At 36.8% G+C, this 27325-nt stretch overlaps 1 protein-coding gene and 1 long non-coding RNA gene across 3 annotated transcripts in view; one reads left to right on the forward strand and one right to left on the reverse strand.

The window, feature by feature from the left end:
* Positions 1-5362: 5362 nt before the first annotated feature.
* The window catches only part of LOC113108261 (cysteine/serine-rich nuclear protein 3), a 50956-nt gene continuing 28993 nt past the window's right edge, over positions 5363-27325 (reverse strand). Inside the window, exons 1-5 of one of the 2 annotated variants that reach the window (XM_026271188.1) lie at positions 21323-21567; positions 13404-13582; positions 9624-9883; positions 9249-9545; positions 5363-8127 (exon numbers count right to left, since the gene is read on the reverse strand). In XM_026271188.1, the coding sequence (XP_026126973.1) occupies positions 7012-8127; positions 9249-9545; positions 9624-9883; positions 13404-13569 (1839 nt within the window). In that variant the 5' untranslated portion in view covers positions 13570-13582; positions 21323-21567 and the 3' untranslated portion in view covers positions 5363-7011. Of the gene's footprint in view, positions 8128-9248; positions 9546-9623; positions 9884-13403; positions 13583-21322; positions 21568-27325 lie in introns of those variants that run through there. The other variant, XM_026271187.1, reaches the window with a different exon arrangement.
* LOC113108262 (uncharacterized) lies at positions 19014-20146 on the forward strand. The gene is made up of 3 exons (XR_003292765.1): positions 19014-19264; positions 19636-19768; positions 19868-20146. It is a non-coding gene; the product is annotated as an uncharacterized LOC113108262 (long non-coding RNA).

Raw genomic sequence — 27325 nt, forward strand, 5'->3', positions numbered from 1 at the left:
AGTATCAGTTGCATTCTCTTCAATAATTCTTCAAATAATTGAAAGCAACATGCAGATATCACAGCACCAAAGACTTCCTGAAAGTATTTGCTTCATATTCACTTTTCACAATGTGAGTCTATTCTTTTCTTTAAATGCAGTGAAACAACGTTCTGCAACACATTTTCTGCTCTGTAACTTATTAAAAAATAATGTTCTGTTGTAATTTAAGAATTATTTCTATAAAATGATTCAGCAGACTTTCAGAAATAGGTTCTGGTCAAACTGAGACACTTCAGCTTTCAACTTTTCAGTGAGGATTGACAATTTATACTATTATTAAGTCAACATTTGGTAGTATTAGCTGCAGAAAAAATTTAATATTATTATTTTTTTATTTTAGAGTGCAGAAACATGATAAAAGTGAGATTCACTAAAACTAAAATAGTAAAATTAATGTTCATGTAAAATGGTTTCACCATCTAAAATTGACGTTTAATACTTTAATCAGTAAAATGAGACATGATGGAGACATGAAAATGTGTTGCAAAGCAGGAATGATGCTCATTACAGGTCAAAAAATGTTTTTAATGGAATTTCTATGGGATGGTTTTATGTTTTTAGCCATTTAAACCATTTTTTGTTTTATTTGACCAAATTTAAATATGCTGTGTTTTATTAGATTCTACTTTTGTATATTTTGACATGCTGTTGAACATTGTGAATATTTGATTAGAGTAATACACAGTAAGCCTGAAGGCAGAGTATCACACAGTGGATGACAGACACCGGCAGTAGAGGGCGCTGTTATACAAGCGTCTGCCTTCACAACATTCAGTCTTGACATGAAGAATAGAATAAACGGCAAAACATCAGGCCAGAAACCTGTTTTTAAAAATGACATCAGGTGTTTACATCAATCAGAAGATTCAAAAATTTGTTTTATGAAACACCGTTCCATAATAATGCCATGAAGTGATGCAGATTGTCTTTGCTTAGAATATATTTTGTAACAACAAAAAATAAAAATGAATGAGTTAATTTTTTGTAAGTGTTTCAGAATCACAGAAAAAAAACTAAGAGTTCCTGTTAAAGATTGAGAAATGTAATACTTTAGATGCTTCTATCTATCTGTCTGTCTGTCCTTCTGCCTTTGTGTCTGTCTTTCTCTGTCTGTCTGTCTGTCTCTTGTTCTGTCTCTGTCTTTATGTGTGTTTGTCTTTGTCTGTCTGTCTGTCTCTCTGTCTTCATGTCTGTTTGTCTGTCTCTCTGTTCTGTCGTCTTTCTTTTTGTGTCTGTCTCTCTGTCTTCATGTATGTATGTCTCTCTGTCTTTTTGTCCGTCTTTCTCTGTCTGTCTGTCTCTTGTTCTGTCTCTGTCTTTCTGTCTGTTTGTCTGTCTCTCTGCCTTTGTTTCTGTCTCTCTGTCTTCATGTCTGTCTGTCTGTCTCTCCGTCCTTCTGTCTGTCTCTCTGTCCTTTTGTCTGTCTTCATATCTGTCTGTCTCTTTGTCCTTCTGTCATCTCTCTGTCTTTTTGTCCATCTCTTTGTCCTTCTGTCTGTCTCTCTGTTCTGTCGTCTGTCTGTCTTTGTCTGTCTCTCTGTCTTTGTGTCTGTCTCTCTCTGTCCTTCTGTCTCTCTGTCTTTCTCTCTGTCCTTTTGTCTGTCTTCATATCTGTCTCTCTGTCCTTCTGTCATCTCTCTGTCTTTGTGTCCATCTTTGTCCTTCTGTTTGTCTGTCTCTCTGCTCTGTCGTCTGTCTGTCTCTCTCTTTGTGTCTGTCTCTCTGTCTTTGTGTCTGTCTCTCTGTCCTTCTGTCTGTCTCTGTCTTTGTGTCTGTCTCTCTGTCTTTGTGTCTGTCTCTCTGTCCTTCTGTCTGTCTCTGTCTTTGTGTCTGTCTCTCTGTCTTTGTGTGTCTCTATGTCTTTGTGTCTGTCTCTCTGTCTTTGTGTCTGTCTGTTCTGTCCTTTTGTCTGTCTCTCTGTCCTTTTGTCTGTCTCTCTGTCATTCTGTCTGTCTCTCTGTCCTTCTGTCTCTATGTCCTTTTGTCTGTCTTCATATCTGTCTGTCTTTGTGTCCATCTCTTTGTCCTTCTGTCTGTCTCTCTGTTCTGTCGACTGTCTGTCTTTGTGTCTGTCTCTCTCTGTCCTTCTGTCTCTCTGTCCTTTTGCCTGTCTTCATATCTGTCTCTCTGTCCTTCTGTCATCTCTCTGTCTTTGTGTCCATCTTTGTCCTTCTGTCTGTTTGTCTGTCTCTCTGTTCTGTCGTCTGTCTGTCTCTCTGTCTTTGTGTCTGTCTCTCTGTCTTTGTGTCTGTCTGTTCTGTCCTTGTGTCTGTCTGTTCTGTCCTTTTGTCTGTCTCTGTCCTTTTGTCTGTCTCTCTGTCCTTCTGTCTGTCTCTCTGTCTTTGTGTCTGTCTGTTCTGTCCTTTTGTCTGTCTCTCTGTCCTTTTGTCTGTCTCTCTGTCCTTCTGTCTGTCTCTCTGTCTTTGTGTCTGTCTGTTCTGTCTGAATTTCCCATTTACTCCTTTTCCCATTTAGAGATTTATGACGCAACAAGAAGCACTTTAACAAAGAGAATTTTTATTCAATACATACCGTTTAAGGAACGCACAATAAATACACATCATAATAGATCATTCATAAGAAATACTGAAAACAGAACGAGAACTGCGATTCTAATTGGTAGCATGATATGACGACTCCTGTCTGCTGCCAGTTCATCCGGTCCCGCTGTAGTACAGGCTTCAATGTACATGTGTCTTTCATATCCCATAATGCTTTATAGACTGAGGTCTGTTGTACCAGCACTGTGTGTGTAAGTCAAGAGGTGAAGTAAAGACAAATCTGGACCAATGTCCAGACAATAAATCCTAGAAGGCAAAAGCACAGATTCAATTGCTTTCATATAATCTGAAACGATGGTAAAAATTAATTAGAAAATGAAGGCATTCGCTTTTAAGTAAACCATTGGTTACTTAAGCCAAGGCAGTGATCCAATGCTGCTGCCCAGATTACCATTGCAACATTAAGATTTTCAGTCATTTGAAAACACACACCTATCTTTATTAATTTTATCTTTAAAGGCGAAGTATGTCATTTCTGCACTACTGGCAGCCATGGGTGTTTTTTTAGGATGTTTTGGGTGGATGCTCAAAATTATGAAATTGTCTAAAATACGACTTTAAAAGTAAAAAGTGACAAAATTCTGAGGTATACAGTCATAATAGTGACAAAAAATATCGCTGCCAAAGACAAAATTGACAAGAAGTAAAAAATTATGAGATAAACTGTTTGAATTTGACGATAAAAAGTCATAATTATTATAAAAAGTTGGCAATTATGGTCAAAAGGGGAATGTGAAAAAGTCAAAATTATCACTTGTAGTCATAATTGCATCATAATTACATCTAATTTTGACTGTGTCATAATTTTGATAAGTTTCTAAAAGTTTTTTAATAAAAATTATGACATTTTTATACCTTATTTATTTCAAAGATTTTATATTTTTGAAATGTATGTCAATATCATGTGCCGAAAATGAGTATCCATACAGAAAACTAATCGGACACCACTCAAAGCAAAACATTATGAGGTATATTTCATGTTCGTAGCATAAAGAGTTGTTTCATGTGTGAGGTTAAAGGTCCTACTTCTAGTTCTGCATGCTAAAGCTGGGATACAAGTTTTAAGCAACACACTTCACCTTTAAGGATCTGGTTATTTCTTTAACGCCCCACGAGGTCACGCTACTGTGTTGATGACATGAAAGGCATTTGATTGTCCTGTCTTGAGCTTACTGAGGGACATTCTCCATTGGACAATGACTCTCTTTCATCAAGAGGATAAACAAACGGACAGATGCATCATAAGGTTTGTGCGTCAAAAACAGCTTCATCTCAACTCGTCAGTGCTTTAAGGTAATATTTCACACAAAAATGATTATTCTGTGATTATTTAAACACCCTCATGTCATAGCATAAAGATTATTTTAAAAATTCTCTCTTCTTAGGAGACAAAATAACAGTGTTCGAGTTCGGAATGACCAGGATGAGGGTGAGTACATAATGACAGAATGTTTATTTTTGAGTGAACTTTCCCTTTAACATGGGAGGAAATCTGATGTGAAATAAATTCACTCTTTTCAATGAACATTAGCTTTCATGTGTGGCATTATCACACTGTAAACTATTGCACGTAACAAATTACTCTTCAGAATTATTTATTCAGTCAATGCTGATTTGTTAATTAATTAACCATGACAAAAAATATTCTCTTTTTTTTCCTCTCAAAATCATAAGCTAAGTAAAGGAGAGAATATTTTCACTTCATGCCATAAAACATTTATCACTATAAATTGAGAAAAATCACCTTCCTGGCCTCCTTCCATTCAATGCATTCATTTATGCAATAAATGTAAAGTATTACCTTGTACAAATCTAATGTGAGTAAATTTGTATTCTAGACTTAGTAATTTAAACACTTTTAAAAATCATCTTCGCCTGACAGAAACGGAATGCTTCGTTCGCAGTAACTTGATGCATTTCAAAGTGCATTTTCATCAGAAATCCCTGTATAATCCCAAAGGTAATTTAAGACTTAAGTATCTCAGAGTTTCATAAGATAAAGAGTCTGATCATTTTCATTATGGTAATATTGTTTAAAAAGTTAAATCTGTTATCTAACTACCTTCTGTCTACTATCTGCCATTTTAAACAAATGCAGATACAGTATATATATATATATATATATATATTTTTTTTTTTTTTTTTTTTGTTAGTGTCATGGAAAAATCATCCTTCATGTCTCCACTAAAAACTTGGAGATATGTTATAAAAACATCCTTTAGGGCTGTGTTCAGAATAGCGTGCTAGCATACTATTATATATATGCAGTATGTACTGCACACCATACTGTATCCAAAAATTAGTGCGCTTCATAAAAGTAATATAATGGGACAATTTAGTTTTTCCAGTTTTTTTTCTAAAAGTCCTTTTTTTATTATTATTTTAAAATAATTGATAGTATAATAAGAAAGCTTGTTTCTGGCACAAGATAAAAATAAAAGTAACTACCACTTTATATCTTACAATTCAGAATGCAAGATGTAAATTCGGAATTGTGAATTCAGTCAGAATTCTAAGTTTATATCTCAAAATTCTTGTATATATATATATATATATATATATAATATTTGCCATTTTCTTTCCTTTTATTTTGTGATAAAATAGTTTAGATTTTACAATAAGCATATTGGGACTGATCACAAGGCTAACAGCGTTGACATATATATCTCGCAGTCCTGAGAAATAAAGAAGTCATCACTGTGAGATAACTTCAGTATTATATGCAAAAAAAAAAAAAATTGAGATATAAAATGCAATTAAATTTTGTGGTGGAAACAAGCTTCCATAGTACACAGATAATATACTACGCAGTAAGTAGTAAGCAAGTATTCAATTCCGAACACAGCCATAGTCATGGCACGGTACCAGATAGCCCCGCCCCCTTTAGTGCTCAGGTAACAATTGGTTGCGGTTCTGTATAATATCAGCCAATGGAAAAGTGCAATTATGTTGAGGAAATGTATTGTGTTCACAACTTAAATATCATGGTTTTGGTTTTGTAAGCAAAGGCAAATGAACAGCACACATTTTAAGAGCCGTTTTCATGCTTTCACCAACACTTTAAAGCATGAAGTATGTGTACGAAAATGCAACAGTATTATTTTCTCTTTTACAGTACATCGAACTCTTACAAAACCATAAACCAGCGATGAAAGCTAAAAAAAAAAAAAAAAAACATGCTTTTATCAAACTTTTAGATATACACTTACTTCAGAATACGAACAGCAACAATATGTTTTTCCAAGGTTTTTTTTTTTTTTTTGCACCACTGACACAAGACACATAGAAAAGTTCTATCCACATTTCTGCTCAAAACTAGAACTTTTGAAATTACAAGAAACATTGCATGAGCCTAAGGCCAGAAATATACTTTATGCCAGTACGTAAACGCTTGGCCACCGTTTTGCAAGTGTGGACCTGAAGTTCACCCAAAAAATTACAATTCTGTCATTTATTCACCTTCATGTCTTTCCAAACTTTCCTTCTTCTGCAGAGCACATAAGAAGCTAGTGTGAACAACTTTGGACTCCTAATAATATTGGACCCCATTTACCTTCATTTTATGGACAAAAAATATATATTTTATTAAATATCATCTTTTGCGATCCAAAACAAGTTTGGAATGACATAAGGGTGAGTAAATCGTGACAGTGTTTCATTTTTAGGTGTTCTGTCCCTTTAAGTTCTTGGTCTAGTGGTAATAAATTTCAAGGGGGCGCTATAACACCTACTTATGCCTTTTGATTCAAAAACAATGGGTCTCATTAATCACATTGCTCTTGTACGCATGAATTTGTGCTTGAAATCAATAACTTCAGTACTAAAATTTAATGTAAATGTACGGAAAAAAACTTGGAGCAACTGAAACCACACGTATGAAGAAATCAAATAATGGTGGCATTATATCAGTTAAGATTAAGTTAAACGTTTTATAATCATGTTAAGATGAATTGTCACCACCTTTCTCCCCGTTATGGATGGCCCTGGCTGAAAGCGATAAAAGAATGCTGAAAATAAAAAAGGTTGTGCGAAAAATACCCTTATATGGTGATGGCTTGGGTGTGTTTTATGCAAATTACTAAATTGAGGTTGAGAACATATATAGACACACAGGCAGCTCTGAAGTACGTACAAATGCTAAATATTCCACGCAATTATTAGTAAATAAGACCCATTTCATTATTAAAATCAAGCTTGCGTAGCTAGAAGCATTTGCGTTAACGTACTTGCGTAAAGTGTTTCCAACCTAAAGCTTATACGCTCTGATTTTGCAGTTTAAATCTTTTTGTTCTTTGCAAAGTTCAGTAAAAATACATATTTTTGGATCCGCCAAACGTTAAACAGGAAAACGAAATGTTGATTTCGCAGGATCGAAGGTTTCTTTTATACTCCGCTCCGCTTTCTGAATCTAAACTGGAGTGGGCTCAGCGAAAGCATCCAGTAAAGCAGGTCCTTTTGCGTTGTCCGCTAGTGAAACTTCGGGCAGGTTGCGAGACATCTCCTTTGGCTGTTCAGCTACGAAACAGCTCCCGTTGGCGTTGTAACTCATATCCTGTGTATTGTTGTTCAGATAGTTTTGGAATTCCATCTGGCTCTGCTCTCCTGATTGGCTGAGGAAGGTCCCTTTGGATTGGACGCTTTTATCTGGCTCCGATGTGCAACAGCCAATCACAGCCAAGTGGTGATTGGCATATGGCTGTTCGGGCTGCTGGGAGTAGTCCGTGTATTGGTCAGGGGTCACATTGTAAGGACCCTGAGACATGACCCTACTGGAGTCATTAACCCTGTCTTGATAAGACGCAGTGTCCCCTATGTAGGGCTCACTAGATTGGTTGGCGGAGGCTAAAAGTGTGGGCGGAGTAGCATTTTGCATTTGATAGTACTCTGCAGTAGAATTGATGAAGTAGGAGTTTCCATTAGTTTGGTTGTCAGACGCGATTGTATTCTCAGAGTAACGCATCACAGATGGGGGCGGAGCCACTTCACTATTGGCCAATCCTGTGTCAAACTCCTCCGTTTTGTCGTCATCCTCATTGTCATCTTCCTCCTCAGAGTCGCTGTTCGCTAAACTCTGCGTGCTGGAATCGGATAGACTGCACAGACTGCTACTCTCATCCTCGTCCTCATCGTCTTCTTCATCTTCGTCATCTTCCTCTTCCTCATCCTCGTCATCTTCTTCTTCTTCTTCCTCCTCCTCCTCCTCCTCCAAGGCGTCGTCCATGTCGTCGGCGGCCTGCAGATGCATGATGGTGGTCTGCGGGACTGTATCCGGGATCGCGTATTCCAGTGCATGCTGGCCCGTAGCCATTGGGCTGCAGTGACCGTTCGGGTTGCCGTGAAAACCATTGCCTGTTGGCCCGACGATACCGGAATTCTGCTGCTGCTCGCGGCTCTTCTCGAGTTCCAGCTTCATGATGGTGTGCAGGAAGTGAGTCCGAACTCGTATGGGGTTAAACTCGATCCTGCCGGCCGCGTTGCTGCAGCCCTCTTTTGTGCAGCCGCACGGGAACGACATACGGTCCACCTGTGGACATCCAAGAACACTTGAGCACAGGTCAGTTTAGGATGGTTTGAATTACACACAGCAGGAGTGGTCTAAATAAAGCTCCTCATTCTTCTGAAGACATTGATGCACTGAGTAAAATTTAACCAGCTGTATCAGTAAGATCTAATCGGTTCTATCCGGGCATACCTCCGTTAAACTTTATCTCTGGACATCGTAATAATTTATGCTTGTTAGTCCGCCATGTTAAATTTCCGTGACAGGGTTTGTTTTACTACAGTACGGCAAAGGAGGGCTCTCTTGAGGAATGCAAATCAGCTCCTGATGTGGTTCTAGCAACTGGATGAGTATTATACAACATGTCACAAACATGTTACTTCACCTCAAAATAATAAAAAAAAATGCTAAATAAAGACTAATTTTCTGACCAATAAAATTGTTTTGCATTATAATCATGACAGTTAAGCACATTTTAACACATAAGTGTCTTGGGTCATGTGATTTATTTAATTCCCTAAATTATATAACATGCAAATAAATTCATGGATTTAAAAAAATATAATAATGTCTATATTTTTAAAAGTAAACAAATGTAAAATAATAATTGCTAATATGAAAATAATCTAATATAGAACATTTACAATGTAAAATATTTAGACATCGTGGTCATATTTGATGTACTGCATTTCATTCATACTGTTTAAAACATATTTTAAAAGACTGAAAAATACATTATTTTTAAAATGAAAAAGTAAAATGTTGGTACGTTAATACAAATCTGACAGCTAAATGATGGCATAATACAATAAAAAAAAATTATAAAATATTGCAAAACACTACAATATATTCAATAAAAACCTGATCTGAACATTAGTAGTAAATATACAATCATTTACATAATAAAAATGTAAATTACAGTGCATTATTTTAATGGTGCTAAAAATTATTGTAACATAAAAGTAATACGCACATTAAATTTATCATCATTATTGCTGTTTTAAGGTGAAAAGTGGTTTATGTTTGTGAGACCAGCCTGAATATTTTGTTATTAAATTATGAATTATTATATAAATAATTAACTCTAGAATTCCTCTGCAATGACATCATGTTTTGTGTGCAATGTGTGTGTTTTCTGATCATACCTGACACTTGATGCCAGCGAGGCTGCATGTGCAGGTCTCTGGGTCACAGAAGAGTCTGCAGTCGCAGCCACAGTCTTCCCTGGACACCCTGATGGCCCGTAGCTCATGTTTCTCCTCCACATCGAGCTTCTTGACGCCGGATGAACGCAGCAGAGCGCGCCGCTTCTTAGTGGTCAATGGCTGAAGGAAAAAGTATTCATCCACCTCTGTGTTATCAATATCCAGGTCATCATCAGAGATGTCATCCAGCGTGAGAGCATTGGCCTCCTCGGACTCCACTGAGCCGTTCTTCGTCAACTGAGGACCATATGAAAGGTGAAATTTTAAAGACATTTGCACAGCATTATATGCGTGACAAAAGAATCGTTTGCTTACCCGCAGCCGAATAGAGTTGAGTTTCTCCTCTTTCAGGTGATCTCGGAGCATGTCTCTGTGGATCCTCTCCTGCTCCATGGCGAACTCTCCCAGTGTGTACTGCCGCACGCAGGTGTGTCTGTTAGACATGCCCAGGGAACTGCCACCCTGACTGGGCACGCTGGTGAATCCCTGCCTCCGGCTGAAGTAATACACCGTCACCTTCTCAAAGTGCACCCTCCTCGTCCTCATCCGCTTCTCCCTCTTCAGTATCGAGGACGCTAAAAAGACATTAAAGGTAAATAAAATTACAGTTCGGTTATTCAATTTGAAGGACACTGATATGCATCTTTCCGGTAACAGTACGGTTAATCGGAGCGATACGTGGACTGGGTAATAGGGTTGAGTGATGCATTAAATATTTACAATATATTAGAATTTTACTGACTACATAAAAGTACTGATATGGTGAATTTCACAATGATTAATTTACATTTACATGTACATGCATTTGGTAGATGCTTTTATCTAAAGCGACTTTTCCATTCATGGTTACCTTATAAGTTCATGCATTATCTGGGATTTTAACCTATGACCTTCACGTTGCTAGCACCATACAATAAGGCATATTCAGTATGTAGCATATACAATAAGTAATATTCAGTATATAGCAGCTTTGATGCTGAGATTGTTCAGAAGTGTGTTTCAACAGATCTGTTCTTTTAGATTTAATCTTATTTATTCAGAATCATTCTGATTTAACAGTTAATTAACATTGCCTCAGCATGGCATTTTACTTGCTTTAAAATGTGTGTAGATAGATAGATAGATAGATAGATAGATAGATAGATAGATAGATAGATAGATAGATAGATAGATAGATAGATAGATAGATAGATAAATTTTTCAGGATTTTTTGATTAATGGAAATGTAATAAAACAGCATTTATTTGAAATGGAATTCTTTAGTTATTAGTATTTACTACTATAAATGTTGAAATATATTCTTTGTAAGCCATGTCATGCAGCTGTACTAGTAAGATATCCTCCTCAGTGCGCCTCTAGTGGCCTCCTTCATTTCTCTGCATGCCACCGGCTCCTATTGTTTGGCTATTTAAAGGGGGATGGTAAATATACCCTGTATAAATATCCCCAGTTTTGGCCTCCACAAGAGTGGAGTTTCCCTGATACTCTCTCCCACAGTTCCCTTCATGTCTGACACAAACAGGACAAATAAGAACCATCTGCTGCTGCCTGTCCCCCGCCCAGAACCACCAGCAGAATACATTACACACACACACACACACACACACACACACACACACACACACACACACACATGAATGTGTGCACTGCGCTTAACCCAGTCTGACTCAGGAACTCCAGCACAGCCGTTCACTGCAAACAGAGCTTTCGAAGTACAGCGGCTCAGTGTGGAAGGAGAATTAGGTGTGAGTGAGATGTATCTTATTTAAATGCCTTTTGTCTTTGGACATGTACATGAAATGGTGAACCTCCAAAAAAAAAAAAAACTGTCTTTTTTTCTAGTATTTACCTAGTTCTTTATTTTTTTAATCTGAATTTCAAGATTTAAACATGGGAATTCTGAAAATTCTGAATTGTGAGATTAAATTCAGAATTCTGAAAAAAAAGTGGATGAATTGTGAGAGATATAAACTCACAACTGTGTGAAAAAAGTCTGAATAGTGAGATAAAGTCATATTTAAATATACGTAAGCTTCCAGAAGTTTCACCCCTAAAATAAAATGAGAAAAATAATACAATTTATTCTGCATGAAGAAATTGATGCTGGTTTGGAAAAATAATGGTTTCTTTTTGCTTCTCGTCAGTGGTGATTCTCATTAGGTTCTCATTACTGTTATCAAGTAACTTTAAGCAAAAAAATGTCCTAAAATAGGTTCCAGTTTATGTGCAAAATATTCAGTAGAAAAAAGGTTTTCACAAAGCAGCACAGCTTTGATAATAATCAGAAATGTTTCTTGAGCAGCAAATCTGCATATTAGAATGATTTCTGAAGTATCGTGAAACTGAAGACTGGAGTAATTATTAGAGGAATATATTACATTTAAAAAAATATATTCAGATAGAAAACAGCTATAATGAATTTTTTTTATTATTTAACAAATTATTCTTGTTTTTACTGTTATTTTTCCTTTACCTAAATAAATGGAGCCTTAATGAGCATTAAAGAAAGTTCTTTCAAAATTATTTAAAAAATCTTACTGACCCTAAACTTTTGAGTGGGTTGCATATCATCTGCATACCCAGGTATATGAATATGCCAATCATTATCACACCACAGGGTTTGCATCTAACAGTCACTAGCTATTCGTCATGTTTACATAGCTGAAAATAGTTCCAAGAATCCATCTCAGCAGGTTGATCTGAATGTCAGTAATTTACGATTATGAGCTGCATTTCACATCACCTCTGTGCTGAAAGAGCAGCGCTTTCTAAAGGAGGAAACTGACGTCCTCTGGGACTCGCTGCACCGTGGGTCATCCACAGACATCTGGTGCACATAAACTCCTAATTATTTTTAATGACAGAATCAAAGTGAATGAGCGTCACAAAAGAGAGGTGATTGAGAGCTGAAGAGCGTCAGGAATGCAAAAACTGCCCTCCAAAATCAACCTCTCGCTTTATTGGGCGTTAATTAATCTCTTATTTATTTTAGAAGTTGCAGACAAAAAAGCTTCCCAAATACTGCATCTTTCTAGAAATGATGACTGATGCTGTTCAGGTGAACTGCTCTTCAGCTTATCGTGAAGTCAAATCCTGGCTCGTGCGTACTTCAGCTTCTTAGCGGTTAGCGGCATGAGGCCAGATGTTTTACGTTTATTGTGGTGATGGATATCTCTCAAGCCCCTTTCAGACAAGCATGATGACGATCAATATCAAATCTCAGTGATGAATTTTCCTTTCAAAGGGCCATTTTTTATTTTCTGCTACCAATTTCGAGCTAACGTTTTCCCTGGGGAACGGTATTTCCCATCTTCTTTCTCATATACCCATAATTCAGTGCTTTAAAGGGATAGTTCACCCAAAAATGAAAATGTGATGTTTATCTGCTTTACCCCCAGGGCATCCAAGATGTAGCTGACTTTGTTTCTTCAGTAGAACACAAATGAAGATTTTTTACTCAAACCGTTGCAGTCTGTCAGTCATATAATGCAAGTGAATGGGAATCATGGCTTTGAGAGCAATATATCATCATGAGCCACAGGGTTTAATATTTTTTATTTTTTTTTACTTTCAAAGCCGCGATTCCCATCACTTACATTATATGACAGAATGCAACAGTTTAAGCTACATTTTTTTGCTTGTGTTCTACTGAAGAAACAAAGTCACCTACATCTTTGATGCCCTGGGGGTATAATTATTTAAAAAAAAATTTTTTTTATAAAACTTAAAGGCAATTTTCTCAATATTTCGATTTTTTTGCACCCTCAGATTCCAGATTCAGAAATATTTATATCTCGGCCAAATATTGTCCTGTCCTAAGAAAACCATACATAAATGGAAAGCTTATTTATTCTACTTACAGATGATGTATACATTTCAATTTAGAAAAATTTACCCCTATGACTGGTTTTGTGGTCTCACTTATTTATTATGTTTCATTTAATTTTGTCCTTAAATTTTCTCGTCTTCCATTTCTCTTCATCAATACTGCAGAAACCCTGTTATTCTATTATTGAAATATTTGATCTGTAATAATGCTGAATTTCTCACAGCTTTCTGGATATTTCACCCCACAGCGTTTGATACGAGTCTCACCTGTCCGCTGCAGTGCGTGTGTTGATGATGAGGATGAAGGGTTGACGCTGTCGCTGCTGTCTCCGCTCTCAGTGCTGGATATCTCCTCCTCCTCAGACTCCCTCAGTGAGGAGCAGGGCGACGCCCCCTCCACCTCCTCAAACTTCCTCTTCAGAATTCCACTCATGGCTGCCGTCAGGCTGCGCCAGAGAGAGAGCGCAAGTAAAAATCACATTCATTTTTTGACATTTCAAAGACATATTGTGTTATTCCAGTGATAAGTGCATTCGGATGGTACATGATTCAGTCAGTGTGATTTCGACTACATTTCCAGAAAATTTAGTTTACTCACAATACTGGAAAGAAATCCAACCAATCAAGTCACTGTTACTATAACATTACACATCCATATGTGACTTTATACTTCCATAAACCATGCAAATGATTTAATAAGTCTCCCGAAATCGTTGTATCTTGACCAAATATTGTCCTATATATAAGTCAACTTTCTGACTTTAATCCATAATTTGCTATGCTACAGTTGGAAGATTCCCACATTAAAGACTTTTTGGTGTTTTCACACACTTTTTGCTTCAAATAAAATTCTATAATGTAATTTAGTCTCAGAGCTGGTTTGAGATATGGAGAAAATAAATGGGGAAAATATACTTCCAGAACCCAGGCCACTGAAGAAGTTGTTGCTCTACAGGTGCTGGTCATATAAGTAGAATATCATCAAAAAGTTTATTTATTTCATTAATTCCATTCAAAAAGTGAAACTTATATATTATATTCATTCATTGCACAAAAACTGATATATTTCAAATGTTTATTTCTTTTAATTTTGATGATTATAACTGACAACTAAGGAAAATCCCAAATTCAGTATCTCAGAAAATTAGAATATTGTGAAAAGGTTCAATATTGAAGACACCTGGTGCCACTCTCTAATCAGCTAATTAACTCAAAACACCTGCAAAGCCTTTAAATGTTCTTTCAGTCTAGTTCTGTAGGCTTCACAATCATGGGGAAGACTGCTGACTTGACAGTTGTTCAAAAGACGACCATTAATACCTTGCACAAGGACATTAATAGAGAGGTGAAGGGAAGGAAAAGATGTGGTAGAAAAAAGTGTACAAGCAATAGGGATAACTGCACCCTGGAGAGGATTGTGAAACAAAACCATTCAGAAATGTGGGGGAGATTCACAAAGAGTGGACTGCAGCTGGAGTCAGTGCTTCAAGAACCACTACACAAAGTTGTATGCAAGACATGGGTTTCAGCTTCGCATTCCTTGTGTCAAGCCACTCTTGAACAACAGACAGCGTCAGAAGCGTCTCGCTTCAAAAAGGACTGGACTGCTGCTGAGTGGTACACAGTTATGTTCTCTGATGAAAGTAAATTTTGGATTAGCTTTTGATTTCAGGGTCCAAGAGTCTGGAGGAAGAGAGAAGAGGCACACAATCCACGTTGCTTGAGGTCCAGTGTAAAGTTTCCACAGTCTGTGATGGTTTGGGGTGCCATGTCATCTGCTGGTGTTGGTCCACTTTTCTGAGGTCCAAGGTCAACACAGTCGTATACCAGTAAGTTTTAGAGCACTTCATGCTTCCTGCTGCTGACCAACTTTATGGAGATGCAGATTTCATTTTCCAAAAGGACTTGGCACCTGCACACAGTGCCAAATATACCAGTACCTGGTTCAAGGACCATGGTATCCCTCTTCTTAATTTGGGGAGCAAACTCGCCTGACCTTAACCCCATAGAATATCTATGTGGTATTGGGAAGAGGAAGATGCCAGATGCCAGATCCAAGAATGCAGAAGAGCTGAAGGCCACTATTAGAGCAACCTGGGCTCTCATAACACCTGAGCAGTGCCACAGACTGATCGACTCCATGCCACGCCGCATTGCTGCAGTAATTCAGGAAAATGAGCCCTAAAGTATTGAGTGCTTTACATATTCATACTTTTCATGTTCATATTTTTTAATTGGCCAAGATTTCTAAAAATGCTTTCTTTGTATTGGTCTTAATTTATATTCTAATTTTCTGAGATACTTAGTTTGGGATTTTCCTTAGTTGTCAGTTATAATCATCAAAATTAAATGAAATAAACATTTGAAATAAATCAGTCTGTGTGTAATGAATGAATATAATATACAAGTTTCATTTTTTAAATGGAATAAGTGAAATAAATCAACTTTTTGATATTCTAATCATATGACCAGCACCTGTATATCAAGCTTATGTTGTTCGCTGCGGTCCTCAAAGCACTCAATTAGTGATAAGCGTTAGAGCACACATCCTCCTCTCCTTTCCTGTCCTCCTCCTCACTGCCATTGATCACCAGGCCTCACAGGACCCCAGATGGAAGCAGAGAGAGAGAGAAAAAAAAATACTAATTGAATTCTACCTCAACCTTCCAGGAAGTCCATTTTGTTTGTGTTTGATTGAGTGTCTTCAGGAAAGAAAACCGATGAGTTTTCAGAGTTGCACTCATAAAGCGGTTACCTCAGCTTCAGGAATTTATTAATCAAAGTACAAAGACACAGCATGACTGATAATAACATGAAATCAGACTCAAAGGCTCAATGCTGCTTGGAAAGACATGTTCGGAAGGATGTTGTAAAAATAAGTGGAATCTTAAGAACAGAATAAAAAATAAATAAATCTTGTTTTTACAATGAAGTGAAGTATCCAAGGTGCTGTATAAAAATACTGCCCAATGCCAGTTTATCCAATAGGATTTTTACTACCTGGGTTACCAGTTGGTGGAAAATGCATCTTATTGTAGCCATGGAAGCCAGCAAACAAACTGAGTCAGAGATTGCAGATTCTACCCGACTCGAAAAGTCTTGGTATCCAACTAAAAAGCTCTATGAGCAGAGAACTTACAGTATAAGACTCATCACCTTCTATTGTCAATTGACCATTCGCAAAGACCCGCCCCCCTTGGTTACTGTTGCTATGTTTGACAAGCCATGCATGCTCTCACTCCACACATCATGTTCTCATACAGTCACAAATACATCGCAGATCAAAGAAGGAAGACACACAAGACAGAGCAGGTTACTTTGTCTATGAATCAAAGTCACAGCTATAAAATATTATCTCTTTTTTTTTTTTATTCAAACAATAATACCAGCTTATGTTTTTTTTTAATGCATCGTTCGTGACAGATAGCCATAGCGTTTCAGTTGGCACAAATGGCACATGAACCGATCATCGCTTACTTTTTACTATTTACACTATGAAATAAACATTGATAAACATTACAAGGTATTTTATTTAAACCACAGTTTTCAAGTTCAAGTCCACCGATGGTAACCAACTCTCCTGTCAATCAATTGTACTCATTCCTTTTTCGTGTCCTCAATCTGGCAACCCAAAGAACCAAATCTCTCCAATATTTTGAATTTGGACTGCAGTACCCATTTTAAACCTCTAGCTGCCAATGTTACATACTGCACAGAAACAGCCGAGAATCTAGCACAGCTAATACTGAAAATATTCAGAATAACTAGCAACCACATAGCAATGCACTGTCAACCATCCACAGCATGGGGAGTTTTGCACAGGTAAGCACCACTTTTTTTGTCTTTATAAAATGTGAAAATCTCGTTTTCTGCTCTGGCGTGTAATAAACCTGTTCCTGTTGTGTTGAGCCTGTTGGATTGGACAGATTTCACACAGATTCCCTAAACCTCTAGCAGCACATCCTGACAGTATCTTTTCCCTCTCGTCTCCTGCTTATTTCTGTAGCTTGAATTGAGCCAGCGATGAGAAGAGGGGAAAAAAGAGACACACACACATTCACACAACAGAGGAAGCAGTGCGCCAGAGTCTGGAGAGAGAGAGTCGACAGAGCTGATGAACAACTGAGATTTTGGAGGTGGGGGAATTATAAAATCTGATGGTGATTACATGATGCCCCATCCTCAAAAAATACTAATAAATAAAAGTGAAAAAATAAATAATATATAATAAACACAACAACTACATATTGTTAAAATTAGAAACACCAAAACTGACACAATAAAAAACGAAAATACAATTGTATTCTTTTATAATCGAGTAACTAATCACAATGCATACATTTAATTTGCATGTAAAGCAGTTTTATATCTTCTTTTTAATGATATAATTACTCTATATTTCTAGTGTAGTTGGTTGATGAAATATAAAAATTTAAACGTTGATGATAAACGTTTTCATGACACATTTATTCAAACATGCATGAAACATGCAAACCTTTCATGTTCATAACCTTTGCCAGAATGTTCTGAGAGCATTTTGCTGTTTGCCTCGGACTCTAGTCTTAAGTGTTACACGATCTTCCAGAAATCATACTAATATGCTGATTTGCTGATCAAAAAACATTTCTTATTATCATCATAATCTGTTAAATAAGTTGTGCTGCTAAATGTTGTTTGCGAAAACCGTAATACTTTCAACAAGAGATGTTGAATTGGGTAATTTTTAGATTTAGTTAACATGATATATGAAATATGACTAAAATGCATTAATAAAATACATCAAGGGATCCTGCAGCAGAATGGAATCTCGCATGACACCGAACATTGTTCCTGCTCGTTCTGGCCCAGCTGAACCTGGGCAAGACTAACCTCGGCCCGCAGGCTGCATGGGTCTCAGCCGAGGCCTATTGTTTCTGTGTGTGCGTGTGTGTGTGTGTGTGTGTGTGTGTGTGGTGAACACAGCAGCTGGAGAGCCTCCAAACCACAGCAGCGCTGCGGAATGTGTCTCCCTCTCCCTCCCATAAGCACAGAACATGGCTCTGTTCTCCACAGACACACTCAAAGCACCTATTCTCAACCTCCAGCAATTTTGTCCGGATCCAGCTCAAAATTGTACTACAGTACGCACTACAAGGACACTAGGTTACCTTTAAGGCAGCTTCCCAGTAATTATCTTAAATCTATTGATTCCAACAGGCATATATAATCTACCTACCGGGGTAGTTTACATTTACACTTTTATCCAAACCAACATAGTGCATTCGAACGAGGTACACATTTTATCAGTTCTTGTTTTACCTGGGAATCAGACTCATAGTCTTGGTGTTAACAAAAAAAAAAAAAAAATTCTAAATAAAATAAAAATTTCCTTAAATTAAGATAATTATTTAATTATTAAAATAAAATAAAATAAAATAACCATAATTATATATATATATATATATATATATATAATTAACATATATAAGTCATTAAAACTGCAATAAACTTATCAAAATATGTAAACATAAACACAATACAAAAAATAGTAAAACTTAATAGTAAAAATAAAAAATAAATTTAACCAATGACTTCTCATGAGTTCTTTTGAAGAAGAAAGACTGAAAAATATATTTTCTTGTAAAACGTACTCCAATAATCTTTGTTTTATTTACAACTTTGAAAAAATAATTATTTAAAGTTTGGATAAGGATTTTATCCAAACTTTAGGACTGATTTCTATTTGTGTATCGGGTGCCACTTTTGAATGAACTGAAGTTATCGATTAGTGCACAACTGTAGAGAGAGATGCAAGTTTGACTTTTGCTCAAGACAACCTTTAACCAGCGTCAAGAACATAGTGAACACCGTTCGTGATTCCTACATGATTCCTGAAATTACTGTGTGATTGTGTGATTTAAAAAGAGAAAAAGTGGTTTTGAGAAGAATAAGAATGCTAACGGTTATATTTTTTTTCCCATTACAGACTTTCCAAGCTTTCAAGGACTGCATGGAGAAACATCGTTCCTGAAAGCACCAAATATTCCCTTGATCTAAGCCCCGGACCCGTTTGAATCCCGCAGCAGTCCGGCGAGATGCGGGAGGTTGGCAATAATTGGAAATGGCTCCTCTAGTTTCGGAGACACAATGTAAGTCAATTTTCTCGTAATCATCATAATTAGTTCCCCTTGTTGAAAATCCATTCGCATTTTCCGTCCTCAGCGGATGTCGCGCTGCTCTGCGATACCCAAAGCAGTTGCCATGGAGACGCTAACACACTCACACAAATAGTGAATTTCACATTTGAGAGTCATTTTGCTTTTTTTTTCATTTGTGGAGCATCAACCGAACACACACACATACACAAGATTCAAAAATAAACGCTCATGCAATGCCACATCTGTAATCAGAGGGAATTCACTGGTGAAATGACTGTAAAAAAATAATCATTTAGGAATATGATTCAGGTTTGCACTAATGCTGCAACATTTCATGACATTAGTATTGTATTTTTATACAGCAGATGCGTCTTGCTGCTTCAAAGCGGTGGATGTTTAAAAATCCCACGCTCACGACCGGGACTACAGCCAGAGGAGCAACTTTTCCCATTTCTTGACACAATGAATCGGCATGACATCTCCGGCTAACCTGAGGTAACAGGAGCTGACTGCTGTACTAGTTATTTCTCCTCTACATCTCTAGCTCTCTCTCTCTCTCTCTCTCTCCCTCTCTCTCTCTTTGTCTTCTCTTAGCTGCTGTAGTTTTCCACAGCACACTTGCAGCATGTTACAAGTAAAAATCCTGCAGCAGAAGCCAGCAGAGACAAAAACAGCCACTCCCCGGAGGAGCTCTGTACAATACGGACACACACATGAACAAACGCACATGTACAGTACTTCAGCGTTGTCAATGCAGCACTGACAACTTACAGCCATCAGTACTTCTGGGGTGTTATGAGGAGACCTATAGTGGGTTGGGCTGGATGACCACAAGCTTTTATCACGATATGACACATGCTATATCACAATTTCTTCAAATTCAACAGAAAAAGATTATTTGTGTAAAAATGCAATCCTGTAGTAATACGTAATTTGGCATAATCCATATTTAACACATTGAATTTCTAAAAAAGGTTTATATGCTAATAAAGTAATGTGGTAATAAAATAAAAAAAGGCTTTTATATGAATTCAATCATGTATTAATGCATATTTTGGCATAATTCATATTTAATATGTTTAATCTGTAAAATAAAGATTTACATTGTATGATCTTAGATTGTGGAATATAATCTATAACCTTGTGGAAATGCATATTTTGGGATAATAATATATATTAAATAATTTATCTATGGAAAAAAAGTTTACATATATATTATCACATGATTGTAATATATTTAATCTATAAAATAAATTACATTAAAACAACTATGTGATAATACACATTTTAGGATAATCTATATTTAATATATATATATATATATATATATATATATATATATATATATATATATATATATATATATATATATATATATATATATATATATATATATATATATATATATATATACAGTTTATTTAGTAAGAAATCATGTGGTAATACCCATTTTAAGATAATCTATATTTAATTTAATATGGAAATAAATATTTTAGGATAATCTATATTTATATATTTCATTTTACAAATAAAAGGTGCTTCATTTTAACATTTCAATTGATAATTTTCACTTCTTATATGAAACTTGATGGAAGCTGACCAAAAGATTATTCGAACAACTAACAAGTCATTCTTTCTCTCTCTCTCTCTCTCTCTCTCTCTATATATATATATATATAGTTGAGATATTTTTTAAATAATAAACAGACAATGTAGTGATGTACACCTATGATGCACATTAATTAACTTTATTTTTTATTATACATTAATGAAGCAAGTTTTAAAGTTGCTTGACAAACATATACAGTTAACTTAAAGCCCCTTAACAACAAGTTTCTCTTCTTGACTGGTTTGGGACACAAATCTACCACGTTACAATACGAAAATCTCTTCAGGTTAACACATTCCTATTGACATCTCATATAGTGCAGGTCAAAGCAGCAGCGAGCGCTAACAGCAGCTGACCTCAGATTTCCCATCAGGCCGTGCGTGACGCATCAGAACAGAAACACAGTGCACGAGTCATGCTTCACTTTAAAATGCACCAACCTGTGTCCGCCGCCGCTGCTTTACTCTCCTCCCTCACACCGTTCAGAGCCAGATGAGACGGTCTGAATGAAGGCCCTCCATTGCACTTGGACTTGAGAGGAGACCGGGGCGAGAGAGGTAAAACCGGTCTCCACTGCTGTTAGCATGCACTCCGGTCTAAAACAGACCGAAGACTGGCTCTCAGTCACTCGAGCCACACAAAGACTCATTAGCTGCAGCCGGCAGAGGGCTGGAGATTGTGCACAGCGACGCCTGCCTGAGAGATCACATGGGTGGGAGAGAGAGAGAGAGAGAGAGAGAGAGAGAGAGAGAGAGAGAGCTCTGCCTGTGTTCCTGCTGTCTGCAGATATTTTTACCATCATGAGAGGGAGGGAGAGAGAGAGAGAGAGAGCGAGAGGGAAAACAGACAGCGGAGAGACTGTCGATAGCAGGCACAGCACCATAATCTGTAGAGGTGAATGAGGGCAACCAGAAAGCAGCCAAAAACACTCATATAAACAGTCAAACACACACACACTTGGGCTCAATGGGATTTGTGCTAATGAACTTGTGCTGCACTTGTGCTTCATAAATACTCTTTTACAGGCGGGGGGTGTGACTCACAGGCAGTCTCGCATTCAAACACATTAAACATCAGAGCTGGATATACAGTGTGATGGTAGAAATGCATCCGCTGCTATTTACTGTACTGTACTGTATACACAACATGTTTCTGAAGTTCGCTTTTGCTCAACAAGGCTGCATTTATTTAATTAAAAAAACAATAAAAATAGTAATATTGTGAAAAATTATTACAATTTTAAATAACTGATTTATTATTGAATATGTTGTAAAATGAAATTAATTTGTGTGATGCAAAGCTGAATTTTCAGCATCATTACTCCAGATTTGCTGCACAAAAACATTTATTTTTATCGTCAATGTTAAAAGCAGATTTCTTCATTTTGTAACATTAAAAATGTCTTTACTGTTACTTTTGATCAATTTTATTTTAAAAGAACAACATACTTTTAAATGGTATGTAAATGTTTCTGATTATTAGAGGGCGAGGCTGTTTTTTAGAAATGTGCAACATTTTCTTAATATGAGAAATAATGTAGGTGCTTGATAAGCATCACGCTAGTTGTCGACATCTGCCAACAATATGATTCACTGCATTACTACAGAATTCGGTTTTAAATGTTCCTCAACCAATCAGACTTTAGAATAAGAGCAATCTGTTTGAATAATCAAATGAGATGAAGTGGGTTTCATTTATGAAGAATTTGAGTCCCTGGATGATGATCCACAAACAAACATAGCCACATTAATAATTATTATTCTAACTATTTTCTGTTGTATTTCAAAAAAAAAAAAAAAACATTTAATGTAAGATATATTGTTAGTTAGTTTGTGCAATAAATAATATATAACACAAAAGTAATACAAAAAGAGAGTTAGAAAAAAATGCAATGACCGTTTTAGGTTTGACTTTTTCCAATATTCATGACATCATTTTAGCAGAACTAATTAAAATGATTTAAAATATCATGATTTTTTTTTTGTTGTTTTTTATCCAGCCATTAAATTTTGACTTGTTTGTGATCCTTTCTTGTCTCATGCTTTTCAAAAACAAATTTGAAGGCTTCTTTCATTTAAACTTTAGTCACAAAAACAGTGTTAGAGCTTTTAGATTCATTTCTCTAATTATTTCAGTGAATTGATTCAAAACTCTGATTCAGTGATTTATTTGTGCCATCACAGAATGTTCAAAGACTTACTTTATGTGGCATTTTTTCATATATATGAAAATATTTAATAAGGATAATTTGTTTTTTATGATTATTTATTGTTTTATTGGTGCAAATGAATGACATTTCATTTTCCCGTATTTTACTTCTTGCTCGAATCACTTGGAATCTAAAGACTATTTATGAACAATGGCTTTTGTGGTTGAAAAGGTTCTTCTGAACGAATCATTTCCATGGATATACATAAATATCATGAATATCTCAAACAGGCTGAAAAATATTGTGATATAATTCACCCGACCCGTCACGTGATCAGTAAATAAAGCAGGAATTTGGGTTAAGAGTGCATCTAAATTAGTCTGGAAGCTCCTGGGAGTAGAGCTGTGGAGCTATCGTTAATGTTAGCAGCATTAGAGTTCTTGCTTTAGGAAATCCTTCCTCTCGGCGCAGAGAAACACAAACAGAGAGTGTGGTCATCCAGCTATTAGAGGTGGAATAAATGCAGTGTCAAAACAGCTTTGCATTCGGACCTCCTGTAATTAAGCTAAATCTGAGCCTCTCTCTCGAGTAATAAGTAAAGTCCAGCAATTAAAAATGTGGCAAACAGCTAATACCTCTCTGCAACAGAAAGCCCTAATTCTTGCTGTAATTATTCATTTTAAGCCTATCTAATTCCCGCTAATAGTACTGTATTTCCACTTGCTGGACTTAATGTGATATGAGAAGAATCTAAATCAACAAATCCTTCAAAGAAAGAATATTTAAGCACCGATCATTCATTTTAAAGTGCTTAATCCCACCTATAACAGATTTCATAGTGTGTTTAAACTGTTTTAGTGGAAAGGCAGCTGGCTTCAGGAGGAAAGCGCTTGAATGTGTGTTTTGGATTTAATAAAGGTTTAAATCGGCGCTCTGACTGGGTTTCTGGCCACTGATGGATTTATCCTGGAGGAGGTTTTCTTTTGGAAAATGTCTTGAGAGACAGCATAGAGCTTCTATGTTACCATCTGATTTGTGGAAAACGAACCATTGAAAGCGTTTTGTGACATTGAGAAACTCGCAGCATTACAGTAGCACATTCTTGCGTTCTGCTTCTCCACTGTAAATGATTGAATACTTCATTTCCTTCCTTCTAAAATGTTTATCCTGACTCGAATCTATGGCCTTGCGGGTCCGTGACCCATTAGAGAGCAGAACAGACAGCCGTGAATGGCTCAGTGCTTGATTTCAGCAGAAAAATCAAATTATTCCCTCTCGTTTCCTCTCCATCTTGGAATGCTGCCTATTGTATAACAGTCATATCTAATTTGCATTCGCTCTCTTTCTTATGGGATATCGTACCAGGAGCTCCATTACGTAAAGATGCAAAACATATGACTGGTGGTCGACACACACACACACACACACACACACACACACACTGAGGCTCTGTTCCAAAACCTATTGAGCTGCCTACGTGGGTAGCATTTTAAGTCCTCACAGCGGGAATGCTGTTCTGAAATGCATGATTATGTTGCTTTTTAAGATTAAGCATGTATTCTTGGTGCACAGGTCAATCCCATAATGCATTTCGCTGTCCCCAGTGAACAAATCCAGGATGGTATACAAGGTGAAAGAAATGTTGATTATAAATGTATAGGTAGAGTTGATTCAATACTGAGAAGTGTAGATAAAAATATTGATTTATTAATAATCAGCTATTGAAATCTATTGAAAGTCTTATTATGCAATCTGTTTAAAGTCTTTCTTTATTGGACTTTTTAGCAAAACCCTTGTTTTTGTTTTTCAATTGAATATTTTATATTTTTAAATGTATTTATACTTAACATTTCTTCTTGCTGCTTTCTAAAACAAGTAGAAACTTAAGACCTTACAATTTAAAATAAAATCATAAATAAAAATGATAAAAAGTGTATATAAAAAAAATCAAAATCTGCAACAATGTCTGATTTTAAATTTGTGCCATCGACATCACAAACGTCAAATTATCATATTATAAAACAACAAAATCTTGTGCATTTTATTGCATATGCTATTTAATAACGCACATAAGTCATTTGTATAATGCTGTTTATGTAGAGGTCTCATGATGGGTTGGAGAAACCAGCTCACTGGGTTTTGTAACAGACCGTGACTGCATTGCTCGAACGCTTATATTCATGTCCTATTTTGTGATTTCATGCATATGAGAAATATCGAGAATGTAAATATATTGCACTTTGTTTGCATAGACGTTCTCTGACTATATTTAGGCCATATGCAAATGAGCAGTCTGGTTTCAAATCAAATCATTGACTGTGACGGCGGCATGAAAAATGGAAGGCCGGAGCCAAAAAAAAGTCATTATTTCTGCCGCCTGAGGAATTTAAAAGCGCTTTGTAATAACTGGATGGCTTTTAGCACGCTGTTTTCTGGTGGTAGTACTGCTGATAAACTTTGAAGAAAGAACAATAAGCCAAGTCTTGACTGACAGAATGAGAGAGAGAATAAAACATACGTCATATGAACTACTCATTCAGTGCCCAAAGCGATGACTCAGCGGCAGTGATTAAAGTTTACGAGCGCTTTACAGATAATGTTGTTTCTTGGCTCTGTTTGAACTCGAAGAACAAAACCAGAAGTGTGTCACTGAGAGGCCTGTGGATGGTGCTCAAAACAACTTGTATCTTCACACAGTGACCGTCAGAAAGTAACACGTCTCTGCCTTGAACCTGTCAAAGACGTAACCTTTGAGTTTTCTCGTCAGTGCAGGGCTTTTGAATCTCGACACCCTCGTTCTGTAGTCTAGGCGTCCCTAATGAATGTTTTATAGGATGCTAGTAGTTCTGTGGTCTGTAATTAGCCCCATACTAACCTCTGCCTGCCCTCAGGCCTGGGAAATCAGCACACTGAGTCATACGGTTCAGTTCAGTATGCCTTTTTCCCCCAGCTCTCCAGATGGCTGGAAGATCTTGTGTGAGTCATGCCGATAATCAAACCCAGAGAGTGTGTGAATTCAACAGAAGTTAATACTGTTTTATGTACATCTGAAATTGGATGCTTGTTAAAAGTCAATATGACATCAAAATTACTTAAAGGGGGGGTGAAATGCTATTTCATGCATACTGAGTTTTTTACACTGTTAAAGAGTTGGATTCCCATGCTAAACATGGACAAAGTTTCAAAAATTAAGTTGTACGTTTGAAGGAGTATTTTTGTTCCCAAAATACTCCTTCCGGATTGTCACAAGTTTCGGAAAGTTTTTTTCGAGTATGGCTCTGTGTGACGTTAGATGGAGCGGAATTTCCTTATATGTGTCCTGAGGGCACTTCTGCCGGAAGAGCGCGCGCTCCCGTAGAGCAGAGCACTGAGAGAGGCTGTGCACAGACAATCACTGATCAGAGCGAGAGCGTCGCGAAATGTCACAAAAGAAGTGTGTTTTTGGTTGCCAGGGCAAGACAACCCTGCATAGATTACCAAAAAAAAAAAAAACAGCATTAAGGGACCAGTGGATGGAGTTTATTTTTACAGAGCATCAACGGAGTTGTGCAAGTGTTTGTGTTTGTTCCCTGCATTTCGAAGATGCTTGTTTTACAAACAAGGCCCAGTTTGACGAAGGATTTGCGTATCGTTTATTTCTTAAGGATGATGCAATCCCAACGAAAAAGGGTCACGATCGTGTGTTGGAACCGCATGTGGTAAGTAAAACTGCTTCAAATATCTCTGCCTCCTTGTTAGTGCGTCCCCTCCCATGCCGGAGACCCGGGTTCGAGTCCCGCTCGGAGCGAGTCGTTGCTGCAGCTGCTCTCGTTCAGTTTCAGCCTCGGGATCTGATTCTGGATCATAAATAAACGGCTGAATCTGACTGTTAGCCATGGTTTGTTTTGGATGATGGTTTTTCCCTCACGGTAATGTCACAGCTTCCACATGCTCTCAACGCAAAATCCTACTGGCACTCGTGATTCTTTAGCTCCGCCCACACGTCACGCCTCCAGCCGGTCGTGTTTTTCCGGGAAAAATCGGTACAGACTATCTTTCTCTTATGAATATAATAAAACTAAAGACTTTTTGGAGTTATGAAGGATGCAGTACTACTCTATATGTACTCAAGATTAACAGGATATTGAGTGAAAACGAGCATTTCACCCCCCCTTTAACTCCGGTCGATTGTCTCTTTGTGGGCAATTCATGTGTGTATGCTGAAAAAGATTTATATATATATATATATATATATATATATATATATATATATATATTAGTGCTGTCAAAATTAGCGCGTTAACGCATTCGATTA

The sequence above is a fragment of the Carassius auratus genome, chromosome 9 (genome assembly GCF_003368295.1).
Source record: "Carassius auratus strain Wakin chromosome 9, ASM336829v1, whole genome shotgun sequence".
Taxonomy (NCBI): Eukaryota; Metazoa; Chordata; class Actinopteri; order Cypriniformes; family Cyprinidae; genus Carassius; species Carassius auratus.